At 41.9% G+C, this 25,557-nt stretch overlaps 1 protein-coding gene across 4 annotated transcripts in view; it reads right to left on the bottom strand.

Moving 5' to 3' along the window:
• Positions 1–230: 230 nt before the first annotated feature.
• Positions 231–25,557, bottom strand: part of SEC16B (SEC16 homolog B, endoplasmic reticulum export factor) — a 172,766-nt gene continuing 147,439 nt past the window's right edge. For all 4 annotated transcript variants that reach the window (XM_033915204.1, XM_033915203.1, XM_033915205.1 and 1 more), the window contains exons 22-26: positions 14,958–15,077; positions 10,387–10,522; positions 10,176–10,240; positions 6,552–6,629; positions 231–1,329 (exon numbers count right to left, since the gene is read on the bottom strand). In XM_033915204.1, the coding sequence (XP_033771095.1) occupies positions 1,234–1,329; positions 6,552–6,629; positions 10,176–10,240; positions 10,387–10,522; positions 14,958–15,077 (495 nt within the window). In that variant the 3' untranslated portion in view covers positions 231–1,233. The remainder of the gene's footprint in view (positions 1,330–6,551; positions 6,630–10,175; positions 10,241–10,386; positions 10,523–14,957; positions 15,078–25,557) is intronic.

The raw sequence follows: 25,557 nt of genomic DNA, 5'->3' as shown, positions 1-25,557 counted from the left end.
CGTTTAGCCATGCACGAACAATTATGCACTACAAGCCAGCTCTGTGAAAGATAAGTGCAAAAAAATGTTTTGATATAACTTTTAGCATATTTATTATATTTACATTTAGCACTTCATATGAGCTTGCTGCATGTTTGTGGTTTTTTGCACACAACTTACCGACTCAATGAAAGACATCATTTACCTGGTAATATGGTTCCAAACACTATTGTGTTAGGACATCACAGGGTTCTGAGAGCGGTATTATAATCAGCAAGGATTGATTTCTACTGGAGTCCTCACCTGTTGCGGTTGATATTGCTTTGTAGAAGAGGACTTTTTGCCTTTTAGAGTGGTCATGTTTAAGTTGAGCAAGGAAAGCAGCATGCATTCATTTGCTCCCCTCCTTTACTAACGTGTAGTGCGGGTTTCAGCACCGGCAGCGGCGGTAACTGCTCCGACACTCATAGAATTCCTATGGGCATTGAAGCAGTTACCGCCGCTGTCGCAGCTAAAACCCACGTTACGTGTTAGTAAAGGAAGGGGCTGATTTGCAAACATATGTGCATTATTTTTCCCTCCTGCCCCATCTTCCTCTCCCACACACAATAGCAGGAGCAAAATACACGGATGCTATTAACACGCACACTTTACATTCACTAATTTTCACAGAGAAACTACACAGGTAATTCCTCTTGCGACCTGAATAAAGCATAAATGTTAGAGGGACCTTTACAGTATTCAACAATACAGGCAATTTAAACATTTCCTCTTTGATATTTAGCTTTTGGAAAGCTAAATTTTTATGCAAGCAAATTCAGTACGTTTAATTTTTTTTTATATATAACATTTCTCTATAATAATTTGAAAGTCTCTCCATTGCCTTTTTTTCCCCAAAAGTCCTATATATTTGGGGAAATTGAAAAAGAGTAAAGAAAAACACAGGTATATTAATGGCAGGGAGGTTAAATGTTTTGACTAGCAGTGTCTTATACTGAGAGGTAAAGTTTTTACAGCTTTCATTGCTTCTACTCATGAGGTTTCACAGGCCTCCAAAAGTAATCCGTATCCCCAACTGCCTACAGTATGGTCTTCCTATAACTTTGCTACAAAATCTGTTTAAAATGCATGTACACAAATGTATTAGAAACACGAAAATCTACTGTAAATAGAAGTAGGGCAAATTATCCCCACCCAGAGAAGGTAAAAGCACCTTCTGTGTCCTACAAACATAAGGCACAGCAAGTCTGAAATCTAGATTAAATTGTTTGTTCTTGGTGGCTGTGTTGGGTAACGTCGCTGAGAAAGCCTCCTGGGCTGGTTCAGGGTATTACTCCTGGCAGTGGAAAGCTGTAAAGAGAAAGATATTCCTTTTATGTTATATACAGTCTCTCTTCACAGAGTTCTGGACACAAGTAAAAGTACAAAGTTAACCACTTCTATTAGAAGTCAGGGATGTGTAAGTTTCCCTGCACAGCTCTACCAGCGCACCACAATCTCACACTAGACATTTCCTTGCTGATCTTTTAGGAAATTGCAATAGATAACCAGAAAAAATATTGATATATGAAAATTTGAACCATGACACCAAGAAACTATTTAACATGCCCCATAGAAATAAAAAAATGCAATGGGACAGGACAGGTGCAAAGCCCAACCATTGTTTTAAACCTGCTTTGATACCCCCTGAGATTTTCCTTTGCCTTTCTACTACTTTGTCCTTGTTCCAATTTATCTTAAATGCCTTACTGTTTCTGCATCCACTGGCAACAGCAAACTCACCCTGAGTAAGCCCAGACCCCTCATCAGAGGCAGATTGTGACCAAAATTTGGCCTGGCCCTGAGGACCCTAATCCTGGCCTGACTTCCCTCAGTCTTTCTCTCCCTCCATCTCCCCATCTAATCTTGATGTTGCAGCCTGTGAAGTGTCGTCGTCCGTCCGTCCCCCCCCCCCCACCCCCTCCCCCCCGGTTGCTATCCCTGCATACCCTTATCTCAACTGATATAAACAAATTCCAGCAGAAGTGTTCCCTCCAAGACTTCTTTCCTAAAGGCACAGGAGTTTGTGAACTGGCAACTGTTCCTATATTACTGCTCTGCAAACCCCTGAGCCTTTAAGAGAACAGCCTGTTTGTTTAGACAGCAAAAGCACAAACAAAAGGTTGACCCTTGATGCTCCACAGAAATAAAAATCCAACAACACTGTGGAGAGGATGATGTTCAAGATGCAGGCTTTATTAAAAATACAATCCAATAATCCACATGAATAAACATTTGGGACCCAAAACGTTGGGGATTTTGGACCCAACATGGTCCATGTTTCGACAGAAACTGTCTTCCTCAGGGGTCCTATGAATAATGATATGATAAATGGAATGTCTACTAGAGTAATGAAATGATTAATGTGCAATAAATCATGCTGTAATTTACCATGTTACTATATTACTATTGACATGGCATTAGTGAGTGCACTTAAATGTTTGCACATAAATTTTGATATTCATAAGAACATAAGAATAGCCTTACTGGTTCAGACCAATGGTTCATCAAGCCTAGTAGCCCATTCTCACGGTGGCCAATCCAGGTCACTAATACCTGGCCAAAACCCAAGGAGTAGCAATATTTCATGCTATCAATTCAAGCAGTGGCTTCCTCCATGTCTTTCTCAATAACAGACTATGGACTTTTCCTCCAGGAAATTGTCCAAAACTTTCTTACAGGTGAAGGAAGCCATAAACCATACAGGTGAAGGAAGCCATAAAAGAAAAGAAGGACTCTTTCAAAAAATGGAAATGCATAAAGACAACCGAAGCCTGGAACAAACATAAATGTCACAAGGCGGTGAGGGATGCAAAACAGGAATATGAGGAAAAAATAGCCCAGGAGGCCAAAAACTTCAAGCCCTTCTTTAGATACGTGAAAGGGAAAAAACCTGCAAAATAGGCAGTGGGACCCCTGGACGACCAGGGAAGAAAAGGGTACATCAAGGAAGATAAACAAATCGCAGACAAACTAAATTCCTTCTTTGCGTCCGTCTTTACGAAGGAGGACACCTCAACAATACCTGAAGCGGAGAAAGTGTTTGCAGGAGAAATAGAAGACAGCCTCACCACAGTTGAAGTGGACTTAGACCAGATATACTATCAGATCGACAAACTTAAAAGTGACAAATCCCCTGGACCGGATGGGATTCATCCGAGAGTCTTAAAGGAATTGAAGGTTGAAATCGGAGAGTTATTGCAAAAACTTGCAAACCTGACAATCAGAACTGGACAGATACCGGACGACTGGAGGATAGCGAACGTCACCCCAATTTTCAAAAAAGGATCGAGAGGGGAACTGGGCAACTATAGACCTGTGAGTCTTACGTCTGTCCCTGGCAAGATGGTTGAAGCACTGATCAAGGATAGCATAGTCCGGCACTTGGACGCACACGACTTGATGAAACCCAGTCAACATGGATTCAGGAAAGGGAAATCATGTTTGACGAATTTACTCCAATTTTTTGAGACCGTGAACGAGCAAATTGATAGTGGGAAGCCGGTGGACATAATATACTTGGACTTCCAGAAAGCGTTCGACAAAGTTCCACACGAAAGACTTCTCAGGAAACTACAAAGCCATGGCATAGAGGGGGATATACAAAGGTGGATAGGCAAATGGCTGGAAAACCGAAAGCAGAGAGTGGGCATAAATGGGAAGTTCTCCGACTGGGAGAAAGTGACTAGTGGTGTACCCCAGGGCTCGGTACTTGGGCCGATCCTTTTTAATATTTATATCAATGACCTGGAGGAAGGAACATCCAGTGAGATCATCAAGTTTGCAGACGATACAAAACTATGCCGGGCGATCAGATCGCAGGATGATAGAGAGAAACTCCAGAGCGACTTGTGTCGGTTAGAAACATGGGCGGAGAAATGGCAGATGAAGTTCAATGTGGAGAAATGCAAGGTAATGCATTTAGGCAATAAAAATAAGGAATACGAGTATACAATGTCAGGTGCAACTCTGGGGAAGAGTGAACAAGAAAAGGACCTGGGTGTACTGATAGATAGGACCCTGAAGCCGTCGGCACAATGCGCGGCAGCGGCAAAGAAGGCAAATAGAATGTTGGGCATGATAAAGAAAGGAATCTCGAGTAGATCGGAGAAAGTTATAATGCCGCTTTATAGGGCAATGGTCAGACCACACTTGGAATACTGCGTCCAACATTGGTCTCCCTACCTAAAGAAGGATATAAAACTGCTGGAGAGGGTGCAGAGACGAGCAACAAAACTGGTGAAGGGTATGGAGAAACTGGAATACGAGGACAGACTTATAACACTAGGATTGTTCTCCCTTGAGAAAAGGAGACTGCGTGGGGATATGATCGAGACCTTCAAAATACTGAAAGGAATCGACAAAATAGAGCAGAGAAGATTATTTACATTGTCCAATTTGACACGGACTAGAGGACATGTAATGAAGCTAAGGGGGGACAGGTTCAGGACTAATGTCAGGAAGTTCTGCTTCACTCAGAGAGTGGTTGACACCTGGAATGCCCTCCCAGAGGAGATTATGACGGAATCGACCGTCCTAGGCTTCAAGAGCAAACTAGATGCATATCTCCTTAAGAGAAGCATATAAGGATATGGTGGACTATAAATTAAGCCAGGTGTACACCTGGCAGGGCCTCCGCGTGTGCGGATTGCCGGACTTGATGGACCGAAGGTCTGATCCGGAGAAGGCAGTTCTTATGTTCTTATGTTCTTATGTTCTTATGTTCTTAAAACCAGCTACGCTATCCGCTCTTACCACATCCTCTGGCAATGTGTTCCAGAGCTTAACTATTCTCTGAGTGAAAAAAAGTTTCCTCCTATTGGTTTTAAAAGTATTTCCCTGTAACTTCATCGAGTGTCCCCTAGTCTGTAATTTTTGACGGAGTGTAAAATTGATCCACTTGTACCTGTTCTACTCCACTCAGGATTTTGTAGACTTCAATCATATCTCCCCTCAGCCGTCTCTTTTCCAAGCTGAAGAGCCCTAACCGTTTTAGTCTTTCCTCATACGAGAGGAGTTCCATTCCCTTTATCATCTTGGTCGCTCTTCTTTGAACCTTTTCTAGCATCAATATATCTTTCTTGAGATAGGAGACCAGAATTGAATGCAATACCATACTGCATCTTACCACCTAACCTTTGGTGACCTTTATGTAATTACCCCTGAAAAACACATTAGTAACAATGCCTGTAAGTATGTTGGGGGGGGAGGAAACAGAGAAAAATAAATCCATGTTATTGCAAATACAAGTTGATCGCACCAGATCGCAGCCGTCATTCTGACTAAGCTAGAATTATAAAAGAAACTTCTGGGTCAAAAAACATAACAAAACTCCAAAACACACCAAATTTCAACTAATCACACAATAGAAGCTCCTATCAGAGAAATTCAGAATACATGATTAGACCAGCTCTGAAGAGAGCCACAGTCTGTGGCCTTTTAGACTTTAGTAGGAAGTCCTAATTGGAGAAACTGGGTAATGAAATCCTATGGCACCTCAGTTTTGAGCCCTTTCTTATAAATGGCAGTGAGTGGAGGACAGTTTCCAACAGGGCTGAAGGTTCAGATATGGAGAAAGGAGCCAGTATAAAACATGAAATGACCTCCCTCTACTAACATTGTAATTTGGTGAAACTATAGCCTTCCGCCCCCAGTTTTTATAGCATTAGATAGAACCATGAGGATTATTTTGCTTCTATTTTCTTCCAGATCTTATTTTATACTAACTTTCTTTTCATATACACCTCTTCTGCCATAAATTCAGGGAGCTGAGAGCCAGACCCAATAGCAACTGCTGTCACCAACTAAAAACTGTCCCTTGGGAATATAAAAGATAAATACATAGGGGCTGATTCTCCAAACAGCATCCTAATTGTAGGCGATGGTGGACGCCCTACCTCCATCTCACCAGCCAATCAGGATGCACATTTAAAAAAAAAAAAATCCATGCCGTAAAGGACACCTACAATATAGGAATCTGACTCACACCTACAGCGGTATCTAGGCACACCTAATAATGCCCAAAGCCGGTGTGAGCATGGTTTCCACCAAAAGTGGCCTTGGGCACCCATAAACGTCCCTATATTTTTCCATAGGTGCAAGACAGACACCTTAAATGTAGGCCTGTAAAATGCTGTCTTACATTTAAGGTCTCTTTAAAGGACGCCGATGCGTAATTGACAAGCGATCGGTGGCCGCTTCTTATGTTGCCACCGAGATCAACATCCTTTAGAGAATCAGGCCCGTAGTACCTTTCCTTCAGATACAAAAAATATGATTCCTCTTTAGACCACTTGGGTATAGGGAAATAAGGGTCAACAAACAAATTGTAGGTGATACCATTTTATTCGATTTACTGAATGAAGGTTTGAGAGTTATCCTCTCCATCACTGACCTGAGCAAGACAAAATAATGCTTAAAAGCTTTTAAAAGATAATTTAAATTACTCCAATAAAAATGTGTCACCCAAATTCCAAATGCCAAATATAGAAAATGCCACTAGAATTCAGAAGAGCTGAGATGCATGCTCCTACCTCTTGGGGATTAAATAATGGTACAGTCCCTTCCAGAGGCAAAGGTGTGAAGGCAGGTGAAGGATTAGATGTGCCCTCCTAAAAAAATAAAGGAAAGAAAATTATTGACATTTACACACAGCGCTCTTAAAATCCCAATAGCACACTATGAGGGTGGTTTGAAAAGTTTGGTAAAAAAAAAAAAAAAAACAACCAAGTTAAACAACGTAGTGTCCAGTTTTTTCCATATCATATGAAAATAGCTTACGAAATAATCTGGAAACTCGCTGGACTAAGTGTATAGCCCTCCATGGACACTACGTTGTTTAACTTAGTGTTGTTTTTTTATCAAAACTTTTTAAACCGCCCTCATATTAAGTTCACTAAAAAAGAGTTGTTGCATGATGGAAGGGAGACAACATGCCAACCTTAACAATGAACAAAACTCACCTGGAAATATAAGTTAAAAATAAAGTCAAAGGCTCCTATAAAATGAGTTTTAATTTAAAAAAACAAAAACATTACTGCACTTGATAAGCTGTGCTAGTCCAAATAACCAATGAGGCTCATAACTGAAACGGAAATACATCTAAAAACCAGACTAAATAGGCACTTGGGCGATCAGTAAGACAAGTCATCCAAGTGCTGATAATCAAACCGGGTTTTAACATATCTAAAAACGACTTAGGCCTTTTCAGTGTTGCTGTACGACCACAGCTAAAAGGGGCATTTTAGGAGGAGTGGTGATGGTGGGATTTGGGTGGGACGTAGGCTGATCTACACTTAGTCGTACTGCAAGTATAACCAAAAGTTTAACGAGGCCGCCTGGATGGAACTTGTACGTTGTGACTTAGGCCATGTAAAACCAGGTCTAAGTGAAAAAAATGTATTCAAAGTGCCCTGATAATCACTGCAGACACAAAGTACAGACTGCCCCAGTGATCACTGACCCCCCCCCCAACACCATAAAAATCGGAATTAAAAACATACATACCTGCCTCCAGAACATCAGAACCTGGCATAGCAAAGCCTAGTAGAGCAGCACAGAGGTGGCTTAAGTAGTGTAGGGGGGTGGGCTAGTGAATCATAGAGGAGGAACTAGGCCCATAAGCCACTCTAGCTACTGCATTTATGGGGGAACATGTGCACCCTCTCCCAAACCCTACTGCACTGCCATATAGGTGCCACCTGCAGCCGTGAGGACTATTGGGGTGAGTCTAGTAGGTTTTGGGGGTGTTTGGGGGTACTCAACCTGACCTATAAGGGAGTTATGGTGAGATGTTTATGGGTAACCCTTTTTGTGAAATTCACAACAGTGCTCTCTGTAAGGTGCCCCACTACTCTGTTGCCATGTCTAGGTGTCCAGTCCATTACTTTGCTGGCCTCTCCCATGTCCATAAGGTCCTTTTCTAGGTGTTTTTGGCATGGACAAATTTTTGGACGAGAATGGAGTATAAAGATAGATGACTTAGCAGTCTGGGCGATCAGACAGCTGGACGTACAGTTAGATGACTCTAGAAAAACAAAATATTTTGGACGTATTTTTCGAGAATGGACTTTAGACACTGCCAACTTTGGGCGACTAGCGACTTAGGCCCAAAACAGACAGTTTCTTTTGAATATGCCCCTCCACATTTTTAATAAAACTTTGGACTGTTAAAAGCAAGACTAGTGATAAAGATGCCAAGGCCAAGGGCAGAAATCTGGAAGATTGGTGGATATCCTGTGGCTTGGAGCTCCCTATAGTATGGAAGTCTAGGGTAATCTGCCATATTTGCACTGTCCCTAGTGGCAGCCCTGAGTAAAAGGATAAGTATGCCACGTTAACGTTTCCCCAGCAGTATGAAAAAACAACAAAACAACCAACTAGCCAAATTTTGTGTATAAAAGGATCCATTTTGTTCAGCCAGAGGACCCTTTTACTAAACTGCGTGAAGTGCTAACATGCTTAACTCAGAAGTAAGGCCTAAAGCAGGAAGCGCTAAAGTGTTCTGCGCTAGTTTTGTGTGTGCTAAGCACATGGTTTGTTTACGTTTTTTTTGAGGAACCATGTCGGAGGAAGGGAATGAATGTGAAACTGCTATTCAGCTAATCTACTGTAATTATCAGCGTTCTAGCTGGTTACACATCCATAATGTAGAAGCCTTTAGGGAGAAATTCTGTATAGGACGCTGGTCCTCAGCAACTGCCTAAGTAATGGCTGGGAATCGCAGACTGGCATCCTATACAGAATCGCGTCTGCCCCTAATGGACAGACACCTAACCCCGCCTAACTACTATGATTCCTAACCGGCACCATGTACACAGGTGCCGGTTAGAGAATCGCACCTGATACCTTGCCATCAAGCTGATCGCGGCAAGGAAATCTCCCTGCCTCGATCAGCTGAGTGGTAGGGACCCTTCCACACACAAAGTTGACCAGCAGGGGGTATGCCCACTCCCTCCCGTTGCCACCCCCGAAATCCACAGCAGGAGGGTACAATTTTAAACTAGCACTTCTTTTCTCAAGGAATCTCAGCTAGGAAGATTGGATGGGTCATTTTGTTCTTTCTCTGCCATCATCCACTAATTATTGTGATTTCAATTACTGATACTTCCATAAGGGAAAAACTCACACAGAAAAAAAGTTCAGCAAGATAAAATCTGCATTAAGCACCGAAAGATTTTTTGCCATATCCACAATGAACAGCTCTTTTCACACAAGATTTCTAATGTGTCAATTTCAGGATTTTTCCCTTTGCAATCAAACTGACTTGCAGATATGTTAGATTTTTTAACCTCCTCCTTGTCCTGTGAGCATAAATGTTATATAGCTGAATTCTGTATTGTTCCCTAGCCTGTAAGTCTCTTGAATTAAATGAGACTTAAGAAAAAGAGCCTAATTTTGTGACTTATGAAAAAGATCCTAGTCTTTCCTTAACTTTGATTGCATTTCAAGGCATATTCCTCAGCACATTGGAATGGATCAATCATTTTGAGTTGACTTGAGTGAAACAGTAACCGTCACACACGAATCCATCCTTTATCTCCATCCCGTGTCACAAACATTCTGGACCCCTGACTTCTCTACACATCTTCTCTGCAATATAAGAACATAAGAATTGCCGCTACTGGGTAAGACCAGCTGTCCATCATGCCCAGCAGTCCGCTCACGTGGCGGCCCCAGGTCAAAGACCAGTGCTCTAAAAGAGTCCAGCCTCACCTGCGTATGTTCCAGTTTAGCAAGAACTTGTACAACTTTGTCTTGAATCCCTGGAGGGTGTTTTCCCCTATAACAGACTCTGGAAGAGCATTCCAATTTTCTACCACTCTCTGGGTGAAGAAGAACTTCCTTACGTTTGTATGGAATCTATCCCCTTTCAACTTTAGAGAGTGCCCTTTCGTTCTCCCTACCTTGGAGAGGGTGAACAATCTGTCTTTATCTGCTAAGTCTATTCCCTTCAGTATTTTGAATGTCTCGATCATGTCCCCTCTCAGTCTCCTCTTTTCAAGGGAGAAGAGGCCCAGTTTCTCCAATCTCTCACTGTACTGTACTGTATTAAAGTCTCCCACTGAAAACAGGCCAGAGGTTTTCTAAATAAACCAGCTGCTAGGGATATGCTTTGACATTGAACCCCCCTTGCCCACTGCCTTTTTAATCAGTACCTGATGCTCGCCTTTTCCCGATACTGATACTCTTCTGATGGTGCTGTCCTTTGTCTCCTTTGTTCCTTCATGAACAAAATAAACATAAAAACTCAGACGCAGTATCATTATCATATTTTCACAGCATGAACATATTTTCCAAGGCCATGCATGAGAGAAAATGGACACGTGACATGTGCAAGGTAGAGGCGAAATCTGTCCATAATTTAACCTGCCGTTCCTAGAGAAAGGATTGATACCAGTGTGAGGTAGGTGAAGAGATGGAGGGGAGGAGGAAGGTAATGAGATGAAGGGCTTGTTGAAACTGGAGGAGGCAGAGGAGGTGGAGGTAGTGCTGCCGTCATTTCCTGAGGAAGTAAGCAAGGTTGCATTAGAAAAATCCTTCCGATCTCTGCCCCATTATTAAAAGTTTGATACCCTAAAAATTACAGAAGTGAATATACCACCTTTGCAGAAGATTTATTATCTAAAAAAGGACAATAAAAGAGACTGAGACAACTACTAAACAAGACGTATCAACCTTTTTAGAATCATCAAATCTTGAATTGTCTGGACGAGCTACATTAATAGTATCTTTTGTATTCCATCAGGATAAAGAAATGATTTTGAGATTGTATTATGGTCTAAAACAAGTTGCTTTTTTGGGAGAAAGAATATATATATACCCGGATGTTTCAAAATGGACTCAGTCAAGAAGGAAAGAATTCCTTACATACTGGGAAAAAAGTTGTATCATTAGGAGCCTCCTTTTTCAGTTAAGATTTCCTTGTAAATGCTTTGTTTGTACATCAAAACAACTAGATATATTTTTTATGATTCAGATCAATTACGTTTCTCTTAGAAGGAAAGGAGTTTTGTTTGCACCATAGTGATTTTCGGTATAACTCAAGTCTATTATTTGTGCCATCGGTTTTACACTTAATTTCCTTTTCAATTTACAATATGTGATCTTTCCCTGGAAGATTTTCTCTCTTGTCACCTCCCCTCTCTATGATGAGGACTATGTTTAAAATTAAATATGGGTTTTTCCTTTTTGTTATATTATATTGATACCAATAGGAAATTGGAGGTTATTTTTGTATTGCCTTTTTGATTTATTTTGTTTATTAATAGAAAATAATTGGATGTACTAATATCGTAATGTTGCCTGTAAGCACAATTGTTGATACTTATCTAAAAAATTAAAATAAAGTAAAAAAAAAAAAAAAGTTTACAACCCATTATGCTTTCAGTAGAGTGAACCCTATGTGAATAGAGGGGTCTGCACATAACACCATTTTGTTGAGTTATTCAGTCTCCAGTTTTCTACTTGTAAATCGCACTGTGTTACAGCTGTTTGCAAGTGGTGAGATTACAAAATCCGGCCAAGTGGATGACGGCAAAACCAACATGGCCTATCAAGTCTACCCAGCAAGCTTGTTGGAGTTGTACCTTCCATACAGTGCAGATTACTTGCCCCATGATTTCTCAGCTGTTTTGAGCTGAGATACAAGGCAAGAGGATAAAGTACATACTGTTATTTTTTATAGAATTCAATTTAAGATTTTAATGTTGGCACGTTCCAGCGGGGGCACCTGACACTGTCTTCACTCCTCCCCCATTCCAGCAGGGGAGAGCCAACGAGAAAGGGATCGCTGAAAGCACTGGGGAAGACAAAGAGGTGGAGAAGGACACTGAAAGCACATAGGGAAGACAAAGGGGTGGAGAAGGACGCTGAAAGGACATGGGGAAGACGGGGGGAGAAGGACGCTGAAAGGACATGGGGAAGACAGAGGGGGGAGAAGGACACTGAAAGCACATGGGGAAGACAGGGGGGAGAAGGATGCTGACAGGACATGGGGAAGATGGGGGGGAGAAGGACGCTGAAAGGACATGGGGAAGAGAGAGTGGGGAGAAGATGCTGGCAGGGAAGAAGACAGAGATGCCAGACTATGGGGGGAGCAGAGGGAAGAAGATGTGTGCCAGACCAATTTGGAAGGGGGGAGAAAGGGAGGCACAGTAACAGAGCAAATGGAAGACGCAGAGAGAAGAGAGACAGTGGATGGAAGGAATTGAATGAGAACACGAGGAAAGCAGAAACCAGGCAACAAAGGTAGGAAAAAAAATTATATTTCTTTTTTTTTTTTGCTTTAGGTTAAAGTAGTATATTAGTTGTGTTGATAAAAATTTATAAACATTAGAGGCTCTGGTCGAAACCCTTTTACAAAGTATGTATTCTTCCCAATTAATATTTCCAAATTAATAAAGTCTTTTTGCTTATTTGTAAATGGGTTTCTACCAGAGCCTTTAATTCAGTGCATAATTAAATGAAATAACTATTTCTGTTTGTTATATGGACAGGTGGGGACAGAGGGGATTCCTCGCGGGGACAGGTGGGGACGGAGGGGATTCCTCGCGGGGACGGGGGGATTCCTCACGGGGACGGGTGGGGACGGAGGGATTCCTCGTGGGGACGGGGGGGGACGGGTAGGACTTTGGCAGGGACAGGTGGGGACGGGTGGGATTTCTGTCCCCGCGCAACTCTCTAGTTAGAATGCCTGCCTCAGCAGCCTGAGAATATGGGTTTGATCCTGGGCAAGTCACATATTTTTTTTAAAAACCTACTAGCAAGCTCCTGTAATTAGGATCTGTACTGGGCCTATGCAGAAAACTGATTTGCTGTTCTGCACAGTTCTTCCCCCTTTCACCAGGCTGCTCAGTGCAAATAGCATGCATATAATTTGCATGCCATGTGTGCTGAGCATAGCCAGATAAATAAATTCACTCCCCACCAAGTATTTTATACCGAGTTGCCAGAGCATTGTCATCTGGTCCTTAGTGGTTCCTTCTTATTGAATTATAGGATTATATAGAATATGGACAAAGATATTCGGTTATACAAGTCCTACATTGTGGAATAATCTACCACAGTGTCTTTGTGAGGAACATTCAATACATATTTTTTAAAAGGAACTGAAGACGTTCTTATTCAATTATATTTCTAATTAGCTTGATTCCTTGAGATCAGTAGGCAGATCTTGGTGAAACACCATCAGAGCACTAGAATTTTTATCTTTATTAACATTATAGATGGATTCAACTTGTGCATTGTATTAAATCAGCTCATTCACATGTTAAATTTAAAGATGAACAACCAGACTGTTTAACTCTTTGCCCTCGTTAATGAATTGGAACGGTACAATTTCTCAATGGCTAGCAATAGCCAACCAAAGGGGCAAAGTACGTGGGAGTTTGATATGAATATAAAGTTGAATGAAACTCAGTGGAAGATGATATGGTTATCTGTTACAAATTCACTTCATTCGGTAAGTGTAATACAATCTCTCTTTTTCCTAATGCACAAAACTTCATGGATGCTACTGAAGTTATCCAAAATAAATGCTAATCAGCAGAACCTTTGCTAGTCCTGTAATTTGGCAGTTGGAACTTTAGAACATATGATATTTGCTTGTCCTTACGTAACTGCATACTAGTGGAAAATCTGGTCATCTATATCTGTGATATTTTCTATATCAGAACCCTTAATATATAAGATAGCTATTTATTTTCATTTTTTACAAATATTTTATTGGATTTTAACATAATAAATGTACAAATAAAATAAATCAAGGATATTTTACAGTTAAGATATCACTTACATTCAAATCACAAATAAATTAAAATCAATGATATTATATAATTAAAATGTTTCTTACAATCAAATCATAGATGCAGTGAGGACTAAAAGCATCTATGTTATCAATCCAAAGTTTGTATGAAGTCATTTATTCACACACAGCTATAAAAACTCCATATAGATCAGATATTAGATCAATTTTGATTATAAAACCTACTAAAATTATTTATGCAATATACTATTCACAATAATTACCAGTTGGAAAATGTCCCATGTCCATGAATTAGGTTAAAAAGAAAAATTTCCTATTAGTGACCAAATTTTTTTAGATTTGAAGCTTTTATTAACAAGGGAGTTGGCTTTGCCACTCATATTTACAAATCATCATAATCGTCGCTCACCCAGAAAGACAAATTTAACAACTGAGCTGACTTTCAAGGAGAAAGAATCATTTGGAATGCCATTTATTCAAGTCTATCAGGCAAAGCAAGGGATCGAAAGAACAATTATTAAATAGATACTCTTGGTTTGAATATTTAAATTAGAAAATTATAAAGCGCCGTTCTTAAAAAATTTAGGCAATTATAACTTTTAAATCTATCCCCTCCTTTTACTAAACCACGATAGGGTTATTAGTGCAGAGAGCTGCGCTGAATGCCCTGTGCTGCTAGACCATTCAGCGCGGCTCCCTCCGCTACATAACCGCTATCGTGGTTTAATAAAAGGGTGGTATATTAGCAAACCTGGAAAGACTTTTCAAATTCGGATTATAATATACTGATGAATACGCTGTGTTTATATGTTAAATATGAAAAAAATGTTGGCTATTAAGAGAGGAAAACATGGGGAACTTTTATGTAAAATATGGAAATAAATGTGGGTATTATATAAGATGAAGTACAACATCCGAGGACTATTTATAACTGTAAACAATTATTTGATAAGTATAATTTTAGTTGTTTGTACATGTATAGTATTGTTCTATTTGTTTTATAGTTTGTATTCTCTAAAAAAAAAAAAAAAACACCTCAATAAATTATTCTATGGAAATAAATTAATAAAATAATTTAATAAACTTGAAACTTGACTTAGGTAGCAGCACTTGCTACCAGACAAATATCTCTGAATATCAAACCGACTGAATCTTTCCCAGCCCCTGTTGTTACCTGCTGATCTGGCAGAGAAGAGTCTGAGACAGAGGGGCCAGTGCTGCTACTTTTCTTGGACAGCCCAGCGGTATTTACAGGCTTCGATCGAAACCAACCAAACCAGCCATACCCTGAGCCCTATATAAAATTTTTTAAAAAGGCAAAATTAAAATTAGATAAATATTAAATCAATGAATACCATAAGGAAAGAGACTTTAGATTGAGAAGGTGGTTTTAAGAAAGGTTTGGACAAGCTCATGGAGGAAAATACCATAAACTGCTGTTGAGACAGACATGGGAGAAGCCACTGCTTGCCCTGGATCGGTGACATGAAATGCTGCTACTATTTGGGATTTTGCCAGGTACTTGTGACTTGGATTGGCCTCCACGAAGACGGGATACTGGGCTAGAAGGACCATTGGTCTGACCCAGTACGACTATTATGTTCTTAAGGAGTATATTATGCTTAAAAATTTGATTAAGTGGTATAAAAACATTTTAACTTAACTTGAAACTTGAAAGTAAGGAGTATTATGATTATTATTCTTTTCTTTGGGATACATTGTTTGACTTTCATGGCAAAAGCTAATGTTGAACGCAATAGTGTAGCTAGAATAGGCTTCATGAAAACAATTCCTGAATGCTCCATTCCTCCAAATTTATAAAGAAGCAGATAATGCTAAATATAAAGGAAGTAAACGTGAACTGCTGTTCCACTATCAGCAAGGAGATTAAGAATTTTCCCAAATTTACCTAAGAACATAAGAAAAGCCTTACTGGGTCAGACCAATGGTCCATCAAGCCCAGCAGCCCGTTCTCACAGTGGCCAATCCAGGTCCCTAGTACCTGGCCAAAACCCAAGGAGTAGCAACATTCCAGCATCTCAGAGTAAGCAAGATTCCGGAACCTCAAATAGAAGCAACATTCCATGCAGAATCCACAAAGAGTAGCAAGAATCCCAAGGAGTAGCAACATTCCATGCTACCGATTCAGGGCAAGCAGAAGCTTCCCTCATGTCTTTCTCAATAAAAGACTATGGACTTTTCCTCCAGGAAATTGTACAAACCTTTCTTAAAACCAGCTACATTAACTGCTCTTACCACAACCTCTGGCAATGCGTTCCACTCTTATTCATCATTTCAGTCTTTCTAAACAAAGTAGCAAAAATGGGTGGAATTGTCCAATCAGAAAGGTGCACAAATAAAAGTGTCTTTCAACTCATCTGTTATCTGCGCGCAGTCTTTCTAAACAAAACATTCTAATTCCCCTGTATCAGACAAGTTCAAATGCATCTATTTTTGTGGCTTAAGAACACAAGATGTGCCATGCTGGGTCAAAGATCCAACAACACCAGCAGACTGTCTCCAAGAGCACCCAATCCAGAACACAGGGAAGCACCCAGCAGATCCCAAACAGGTGAATATTTGTTTTAAAAGCTAGCTGTGGCATAGAAGCAGTGGTATTATATATGTAATACACTGGAGCAGTAAAGGGGGCAAGGGGGGGCAGACTGCCTGCGCAACTCTCCTCTTCTCCCCACCCCACCACACCCCATACTTCTTCGAATCTTTGCTTAGTCAGAAGCAGCCTCTCTTACCATGCTGCTCGTGCTGGCTTTATCCCTACCTATGACATCACTTCCTGTTTATAGGGACCAGGAAGCTACTTCAGAGGGAAGGCCAGCGAGTAAGAGATGCTGCTTACAGCCGTAGAAGATTTGAAGAGGTACAAGGGAGGAGGGCAGTGGGGAAGGGGGAGCACAGCTCGTCCTATGCTGGATGCCAGCTATCCTCACTACACCATTGATGTAATGTGAGTATTCAGCACTAACTAGTGATATTCAGCTGCTGTTCTGGAAAGCTATGAGGTTTTCTTCAACGGGTGGTGGACACCTGGAATGCGCTTCCAGAGGGCGTGATAGGACAGAGTACAGTATTAGAGGTCAAGAAGGGATTGGACAATTTTCTGAAGGAAAAGGGGATAGAAGGGTACAGATAGAGGACTACTACACAGGTCCTGGACCTGTTGGGCCGCCGCGCGAGCAGACTGCTGGGCACGATGGACCTCTGGTCTGACCCAGCAGAGGCACTTCTTATGTTCTTTTTTTTTTTTTTTTATAACTGTTTATTCAAGAGACAAAATACACGCAAGAAGCAGAGATCACAATTTCCAATACATAACAAGTACCAAACAATCAACAAAGAGAACCATGAAAACATGTAGAGTCCGTGCCTGTATGTTCTTATGATCTTATGTTCTTAAGCTGTTGTTGTTAGCAGTGGCCTATCAAAGGTAAGAGGCGCCAGGGGTGGTGGTGCCTCTCCCCCGCCCTCTTCTCCGCCCCCCTCTCCTTCTCTGCCCCTCCTGCTGAGCACGTCCCTTCCCTTCCCCTCCCCTGTACTTCTAACTTTCCCGGCACGAGCAGCATCACGAACTTGCTGCCGGCGTCGGCTCTCCCTCTGCTGTCACTCCCTAGGCGCAGGACCCAGAAGTGATGTCAGAGGAAGAGTTGACTCAGGCACAAGCAGCAGGTTGGAGTTGCTGCTTTCGCCCCAAAGGGGAGGGGGGAAGGAGTGGAGAGGAGGATGGGTGCTGGTGCCCCCAGCAAGATAGTGTGCAGGATGGACCACCCCTCCCTTACTACGGCACTGGTTGTTAAGAGCTATTGACTCATTTTCAAGTCCCAGTGACTTGATGGATATCATCAAGTCTTTGTGGCAGAATACAGAAGTAGATTGCCGGGCCTTCCTTCAGTGTAGTATAAATTCAATGTTGTCACCATTGTCGCATCCTCCACCTTCAGCATTGCCCATCTGCTGCTGCCAGATGGGTGGTACATTATTAGTCTGACATCTCTCTGAGACCTGTCCACCTTGGGAGTGTTCCCTCTAAGCGGGCGGGTGTTGTGAGCAAACTTTTTTCACTGTGAGCTAAAAATATCGGGCGCCAGCAAGTTATGAGCCAAATAAATATGTTGCTTTCTACCACAGAACTTCCTTACGTTTGTATGGAATCTATCCCCTTTCAACTTTAGAGAGTGCCCTCTCGTTCTCCCTGCCTTAGCTACTAAGTCTATTCCCTTCAGTACCTTGAATGTTTCTATCATGTCCCCTCTCAATCTCCTCTGCTCAAGGGAGAAGAGGCCCAGTTTCTCTAATCTTTCGCTGTACGGCAACTCCCTCCAGCCCCTTAACCATATGTGACAAAAAATCAATTCATGTAGCAAATGCTACATTTATCTTTTGGCATGGCCCATCATGTAGCAAATGCTATAACTGATGGGCCATGCCAAAAGATAAATATATATATACTAAAAAATAAAAAATAAAAATAAATATATACTAGGAGTAAAGGGGCATGCAATAAAGCTTTTAAGTAGTAGATTTAAAACAAACCTGGGAAAATATTTTTCATTCAACATGTAATTAAAAAAAGATTTGGATAATTTCCTTAAAAAATCTGCATGACATTATTAAGATGGACTTAGGAAAGCCCACTGCTTATTCCTAGAATAAACAGCATAAAATCTGTTTTACTCTTTTGCACTGTTGTGCTTTCAGCAAAATGTTTTAAACACAAAAACAGAAAATCACATGCACAGGCATTAGGTCACCCAGGCAATCTAGAATTAAGCAATCTTGCACAGCCAGCCTATGATTGACAGGAGCTGCCAAATCACATTGAAAAGGATGATAAGGAAGGCAGATAAGAGATGGTGGAAGGAAGACAAAACGAAAAGGCAAAGAACAAAACTGAAGTAGAAACGAGCCCAAACATACAGTATAGCATACAAAAAATGTATGTTTTCCTTTGGCTTCCAAAAACTGATTGGCATCCAAGTTCCCTAAAGTTTCACACAGTCATCTTCTAATAATGTCACCATATACAGTTGGCCTTGCCAGAAATATGTTTAGGATGCCACTGCAACTCTACCAACAGCATATTAACTTAACAGTGTAGCTTCAAAATAACTGCATCTCTATCCTTCCCTCCCCCTGTGGTTTATTAGCATATCTCTCTTCTCATTTCCTCCACTCAGATCTGATCATTCTCTGCTCTCTCTTCCCTTTTCTTCTCTGGTCTTCCTTCTCTATTTTCTGCCTCCATCTAAATTAAATTCTTTCTTACTATTTAGTCCCGTTTCCCTCTTTTCACTGTGTCTACACACAGCTTGTCAGTCACCCCTTTCCCTCACCCCTCCATTATCTACTATTTTCTTCCCCCTTTATTTATCTCCTCCTTCCATCCAGTATGTGTTCTTTCCCCACTTCCATTCAGCATCTGCTCTCCCTTCTCAACTGACATCCATCTGCCCTTCTGCTCTCTCTCCCTTCTTCTCACTTCCATCATCTGTCCCCTTCTCTCTCTCTCTCATCTCCTCCATTCCATCATCTGCCCCTTCTCTCTCTCTCTCTCTCCCCCCCCAACTTCCATCATCTGCCCCCCATTCCCCTCACCTTTGTGGGTCACTTTCTTTCCCTGAGGGTGGCTCATGTCACAGGGGAAGCTTTGGCCGAGCAGAACCGCTTGATTGACAGTGGAACTTACTTGATTGATGTCGATGCTGGGGCCCGTTGCCGTTTTGAAGGAAAAAAAAAAAGGTGGAAAAAAGGAACCTGTAAAGGCGGAGAGGAAGGGAAACCTCCAGGACAGCTGCTTTTTTGCCCTCCTTCAGCGGCCCAAGAGTTCAGGACCAGCAGCGGCAGCTCTGTATGCTTTTAACTTCGGCACAGAGCTGCCCTAATCAATAGTTTAGCGCGGTTTCATGAGGCAGGCCTCGGGGCCTTTGATAGCCGGCCCGCTCGATGATGCGATGTGGGGCCGGCCTAGGCAAAGGCCCCGAGGCTGCCTTATGAAACCGCGCTAAACTATTGATTAGGGGCAGCTCTGTGCCGAAGTTAAAAGCATACACAGCTGCCGCTGCTGGTCTGGAGGTGCGGAGACAAGGCAGGAGGCAACGCGGTGGAAGGCAGGAGTCCCGGCGCAGGCAGGAGTCCCGGCACAGCGACTTACAACAGGAAGTTGCAAGTCAGCTGACGCCGGCCTTTCGTTGCGGCGGGGACCGAATCCTTCGCGGGACCGGCAAGATTTTGTTTGCGGACCGGGCGGTTGAAGAACTGTGCTCTACACTGTGTGCGCTGTGACGAGAAACTTGTGCGCTGCGAGGTAATATTTTGTGCGCCAGCGCACCCCAGCGCAGCTTAGCGGGAACACTGATTTAGGCCCTGGTGGTATGAAACTACTGATGGCATAACATTTAGCTTCTCTAATTGCACGCAAGCCCCAGTGGCATGACAAGCCCATTTACCATGGACCTGCACAGCTAGACAGATATGGATGAATGTGACCAACTGTCCATGGAGTTATGTAGAATGCCCTCATCATCTGGATAATGTACACAGCAAAAATCAGCAGGTCAGCTGTATATAATAATCTTCACAGTGGTAAGCAAATTAATGGAAACGCTTTTAAAACAGAGAATGGTGAAGTTTCTAGAACCTAGTGGATTATAGGACTGGAGGCAACATGAATTCACTAGAGGTAGATCTTGTCAGACAAATCTGATCAATTTCTTTGACTGGTTGACCAGAGAATTGGATAGAGGGAGTGCACTAGATGTGGTATATTTAGATTTTAGCAAAGCCTTTGACAGTATTCCACACAGACGTCTAATAAAGAGTGCTCTCAGGATGGGCCCCAAAGTGACAGGCTGGATCAAAAACTGGTTGACTGGAAGACAACAGAGGGTACTGGTCAATGGAGATCACTCTGAGGAAAGGGATGTTACCAGTGGTGTGCCTCAAGGTTCTGATCTTGGGCCTGTTCCTTGTAACATTTTTATAAATTATATTGCTGCAGGGCTGTTCGGTAAGATTTGCCTCTTTGCGGATGATACCAAAATCTGCAATAGAGAAGACATCCCAGATGGTGTAAATAACATGAAGAAAGACCTAGCAAAGCTTGAAGAATGGTCTGAAATTTGGCAGCCAAAATTTAATGCTAAGAAATGCAAGGTCATGCATTTGGGCTGCAAAAACCCGAAGAAACAGTACATAGAAATATAGAAACATTGAAGATGACGGCAGAAAAGGGTTACAGCCCATCAAGTCTGCCCACTCTGCTTACCCACCCCCTGTCTATGCCCTAATGACCCAATTTTCTTATCTTGACCCTCGTAGGGATCCCACATGGGTATCCCATTTATTCTTAAAGTCTGGCACACTGTCTGCCTCGATCACCTGCTCTGGAAGCTTGTTCCAATGATCAACCACTCTCTCTGTGAAGAAATATTTTCTGGTGTCGCCATGAAATTTTCCGCCCCTGAGTTTGAGCGGGTGCCCTCTTGTGGCCGAGGGTCCCTTGAGAAAGAAAATATTATCTTCCACTTCGACACTTAAATGAGGTACTTAAATTTTTTGATCATGTCTCTCCTCTCCCTACGTTCCTCGAGAGTGTAGAGCTGCAATTTGTTCAGTCTCTCTTCATACGAGAGACCCTTGAGCCCCGAGATCATGCTGGTGGCCGTCCGCTGAACCGATTCAATTCTGCGCACATCTTTACTGTAATGTGGCCTCCAGAATTGCACACAGTACTCCAGATGAGGTCTCACCATGGCCCTTTACAACGGCATTATGACTTCAGGCTTTCGGCTGACGAAACTTCTATTGATACAACCCAATATCTGCCTTGCCTTAGATGAAGCCTTCTCCACTTGATTGGCAGTTTTCATGTCTGCACTGATGATTACTCCTAAATCTCGTTCTGCTGAAGTCCTAGTTAAAGTTTCTCCGTTCAAGAAGTACGTCCTGCATGGATTTCCGCTTCCGAGGTGCATGACCTTACATTTCTTAGCATTGAAGCCTAGCTGCCAGGTTGAGGACCAACTTTCCAATGTAAGCAGGTCCTGCGCCATATAATTCTGTAAACTGCATTCACTTACTATATTACATAGTTTGGCGTCATCGGCAAATAGTGTTATTTTACCTTGAAGCCCTTGAGTCAGATCCCCTATGAATATGTTGAAAAGGAGTGGACCCAGGACCCGAGCCCTGCGGCACTCCACTGGTTACCCACCGATGTTTTAGAGAGGGTACCATTAACCACCACCTTCTGAAGTCTGCCTCTCAGCCAATCATTGACCCATGCAGTTAGTGTCTCTCCTAACCCCATCGATTCAAGTTTCAAGTTTTCAAGTTTATTAAATGGCTTGATTAACCGCCTTAAACAAAGTTTCTAAGCGGTGTACATTTAAAAAGTTACATAGATTAGGTAACAAAACAGTCCATACAATTAATAAATAAACTTATTATGCTAAAAATTAACATTGTTAAACACAAGGTAAGGAGGGATGAAATACAATTTGTAAAGTAAAGAAGAGACATAAAAGGAAAATACAAATGGGTAATAAGACATTAAGGGGAATAAAATAAACAAAACAATAAGATAAAAGATTAACTTGCAGCCTGCGGTGTGGGACACTGTCAAAAGCTTTACTGAAGTCCAGGTACACAACGTCCAAAGACTCTCCCAAGTCCAACTTTCTTGTTACCCAGTAAAAGAAGCTGATGAGATTGGATTGGCAGGACCTACCCTTGGTGAATCCATGCTGACTGGGATCCCGAAGATTCCCTTCATTCAAGATCGTGTCCAATTTGCTTTTAATTAGTGTTTCCATGAGTTTGCACACTATTGATGTGAGACTCACCGGTCTATAATTCGCAGCCTCTGCCCTGCAACCCTTTTTATGCAGAGGAACGACATTAGCTAATTTCCAGTCCAGGGGAACTTTCCCCTTACTTAGGGAGAGATTGAATAGCTCAGCCAATGGTTTCGCCAGGACATCGCTCAATTCTCTGAGCACTCTTGGGTGCAAATTGTCTGGTCCCATGGCTTTGTTCACCTTGAGTCTTGCCAGTTCACTGTAAACTTCACCTGGTGTGAACTCAAAATTCTGAAACGGGTCTTCTGTGCTTTGTGTTGCATTCAACTGTGGACCGTGTCCTGGTGCCTCACAGGTGAAGACTGAGCAGAAGTATTCATTCAGTAGTTCGGCTTTATCGGAATTTGCTTCTACATAACTTCCGTCCGGTCTTCTAAGGCATACTATCCCGCCTGTGTTCCTTTTTCTGTCACTAATATACCTGAAGAAGGATTTGTCCCCCTTTTTAATGTTTTTTGCCAGAATTTCTTCCACTCGAAGTTTTGCCTCCCTAACTGCCATTTTGACCGCTGTAGACCTGGTCCTATATTCTACCTTTGCCTCTCTTTTCTCTGTACACTTCTAGGAGAGAAATGCTTTTTTCTTCTCCTTAATGAGGTGCGAGATCTCCGCGGTGAACCATTGGGGTTTATTGTTTCTTTGTCGTTTATTTACTGATTTTATGAAGCGGCTAGTTGCTTCATGTATGGTTGATTTCAGTGTTAACCACTTAGCTTCTACATCATCGGACTCCGCTTGGTCCTGCAGCATCCGATGGATGAAATCTCCCATGCGTGCGAAGTCTGTGCCCCGGAAATTGAGTACCTTTGTTTTTGTGTTTGATCTAGGGAAGCCTTTCCTAAGGTTAAACCATACTATGTTGTGGTTGCTGGAGGCTAGCGTATCTCCTACTGAGACCTCTGAGACGCTTTCCCCGTTGGTGAGTACCAGATTGAGGATCGCCTGGGCCCTAGTGGGCTCCGTTACCATTTGTTTGAGACGTGCTCCCTTTATGCAGGTTAAGAGCCTCCTGCTACCGCTGGTTGTCGCTGAAAATGAGTTCCAGTCTGCATCAGGCATATTGAAGTCCCCTAGCAGTACAGCTTTTCCTCGTAGAGTGATATTCTCTATGTCTTCAATTAATTCTGCGTCCATGTCTTCCAGTTGTCTTGGGGTTGAAGAACTTATGCGCACGACAGAAGATCAGAACTTGGGTGTGATTATTTGTCATGATCTTAAGGTAGCCAAACAGGTTGAAAAGATGACGGCAAAAGCTAGAAGGATGTTAGGGTGCATAGGAAGAGGTATGGCCAATAGGAAAAAGGAGGTATTGATGCCCCTGTATGACTCTGGTGAGACTTCATTTAGATGGGATGGAGTAGGTTTTAACGGAGATTTCAGCAGTTGGAACCCAAGCACAGTATCGGATAGAGCTTTGGATTCTTGCCCAGAAATAGCTAAGAAGAAAAAATTAAAAAAATTTCAATTGAATCAGGTTGGGCAGACTGGATGGACCATTCAGGTCTTTATCTGCCGTCATCTACTATGTTACTATGTGAGAGGTGTACCCTGGGACCTTTGATGATACGTTTATTGCAGTGCCCCTTAGGGTGCCCCACTACTCTGCTGGGATGTCTGTATGACCAGTCTTTATGAAAACTGGCCCCTCTTACATACTGGTTTTACTACTACTACTTATTTCTACAGTGCTGCCAAATGCATGCAGCGTTGGGGGCTTGATAGTGTGAATTTTTCTTTTGGACTTTTACGAAAAATGGTCCTAAATGATAGATGCACTTAGCTAAAAACATCTAGCACATGGTCATTTTCAAAACAAAAAGTTCGCCAAAAATGGCCATTTTTTCTACTAGATAGTTACTATGTATTTAGAATATTGTATACAGTTCTGGAGGCTGCACCTTCAAAAAGATATAAAAAGGATGGAGTCGATCCAGAGGAAGGCTACTAAATGGTCCTCATCATAAGGCATATGGGGATAGACTTAAAGATCTCAATATGTATATACTTTAGAGGAAAGGCGGGAGAGGGGAGATATGATAGACATTTAAATACCTACATGGCATAAATGCGCATGAGTCTAGTCTCTTTCATTTGAAAGGAAGCTCTGGAATGAGAATGCATAGGATGAAGTTAAGAAGTGGTGATAGGCTCAGGAGTAATCTAAGGAAATACTTTTTTACAGAAAGGTTGGTAAATGCATGGAACAGTCTCCTGGAACAACTGGTAGTGACAGAGACTGTCTGAATTCAAGAAGGCATGGGCTAGGCACGTGGGATCTCTTTGAGAAATGAAGAGATAATGGTTCCTGCCAGACTAGATGGGCCATTTGGCCTTTATCTGCCATTATGTTTCTATGTTCCCTCTATACGGAGCACGTGAGCAATTGCTCATACATTCTAGGAGTGTCGCTCCTAGAATGTACACAGATTTTACACAGTCGTTCACAAAAATACTTCAAATATCTGGAAAATTGTTGGTTTTTAGAACTTGTTCACATGAAAAAAGTTTTATAGAATTTGTCGCTCACATGAGAAAAAATTTGTGCACACCTGGCCAGTCTTTAGATGCATAAAGTTGTTAAATCGCTAGAGGATTGTGAAAAATTTCCAGAGAACCTTGTGAGACTGGGAGACTGGCATCAAAATGGCAGATGGCGGTTAATGTGAGTAAGTGCAAAGTGATGCACGTGGGAAAGAGGAACCCAAGCTACAGCTATGTGATGAAAGGTTACACATTAGGAGTCACCACCGAGGAAAATGATCTGATGATGTGTTGAAACCCTTTACTTAGTGTGCAATGGCAACAAAGAAAGCAAAGAGAATGTTAGGAATTATCAGGAAAGGAATAGAAAACAATCATGAGAATGTTATAATGCCTTTGTATCACAACACGGTGCTG

The sequence above is a fragment of the Geotrypetes seraphini genome, chromosome 12 (genome assembly GCF_902459505.1).
Source record: "Geotrypetes seraphini chromosome 12, aGeoSer1.1, whole genome shotgun sequence".
Classification (NCBI taxonomy): Eukaryota; Metazoa; Chordata; class Amphibia; order Gymnophiona; family Dermophiidae; genus Geotrypetes; species Geotrypetes seraphini.
The sequence above is the reverse complement of the archived record's forward strand: the minus strand, read 5'-3'. Positions and strand labels throughout refer to the sequence as shown.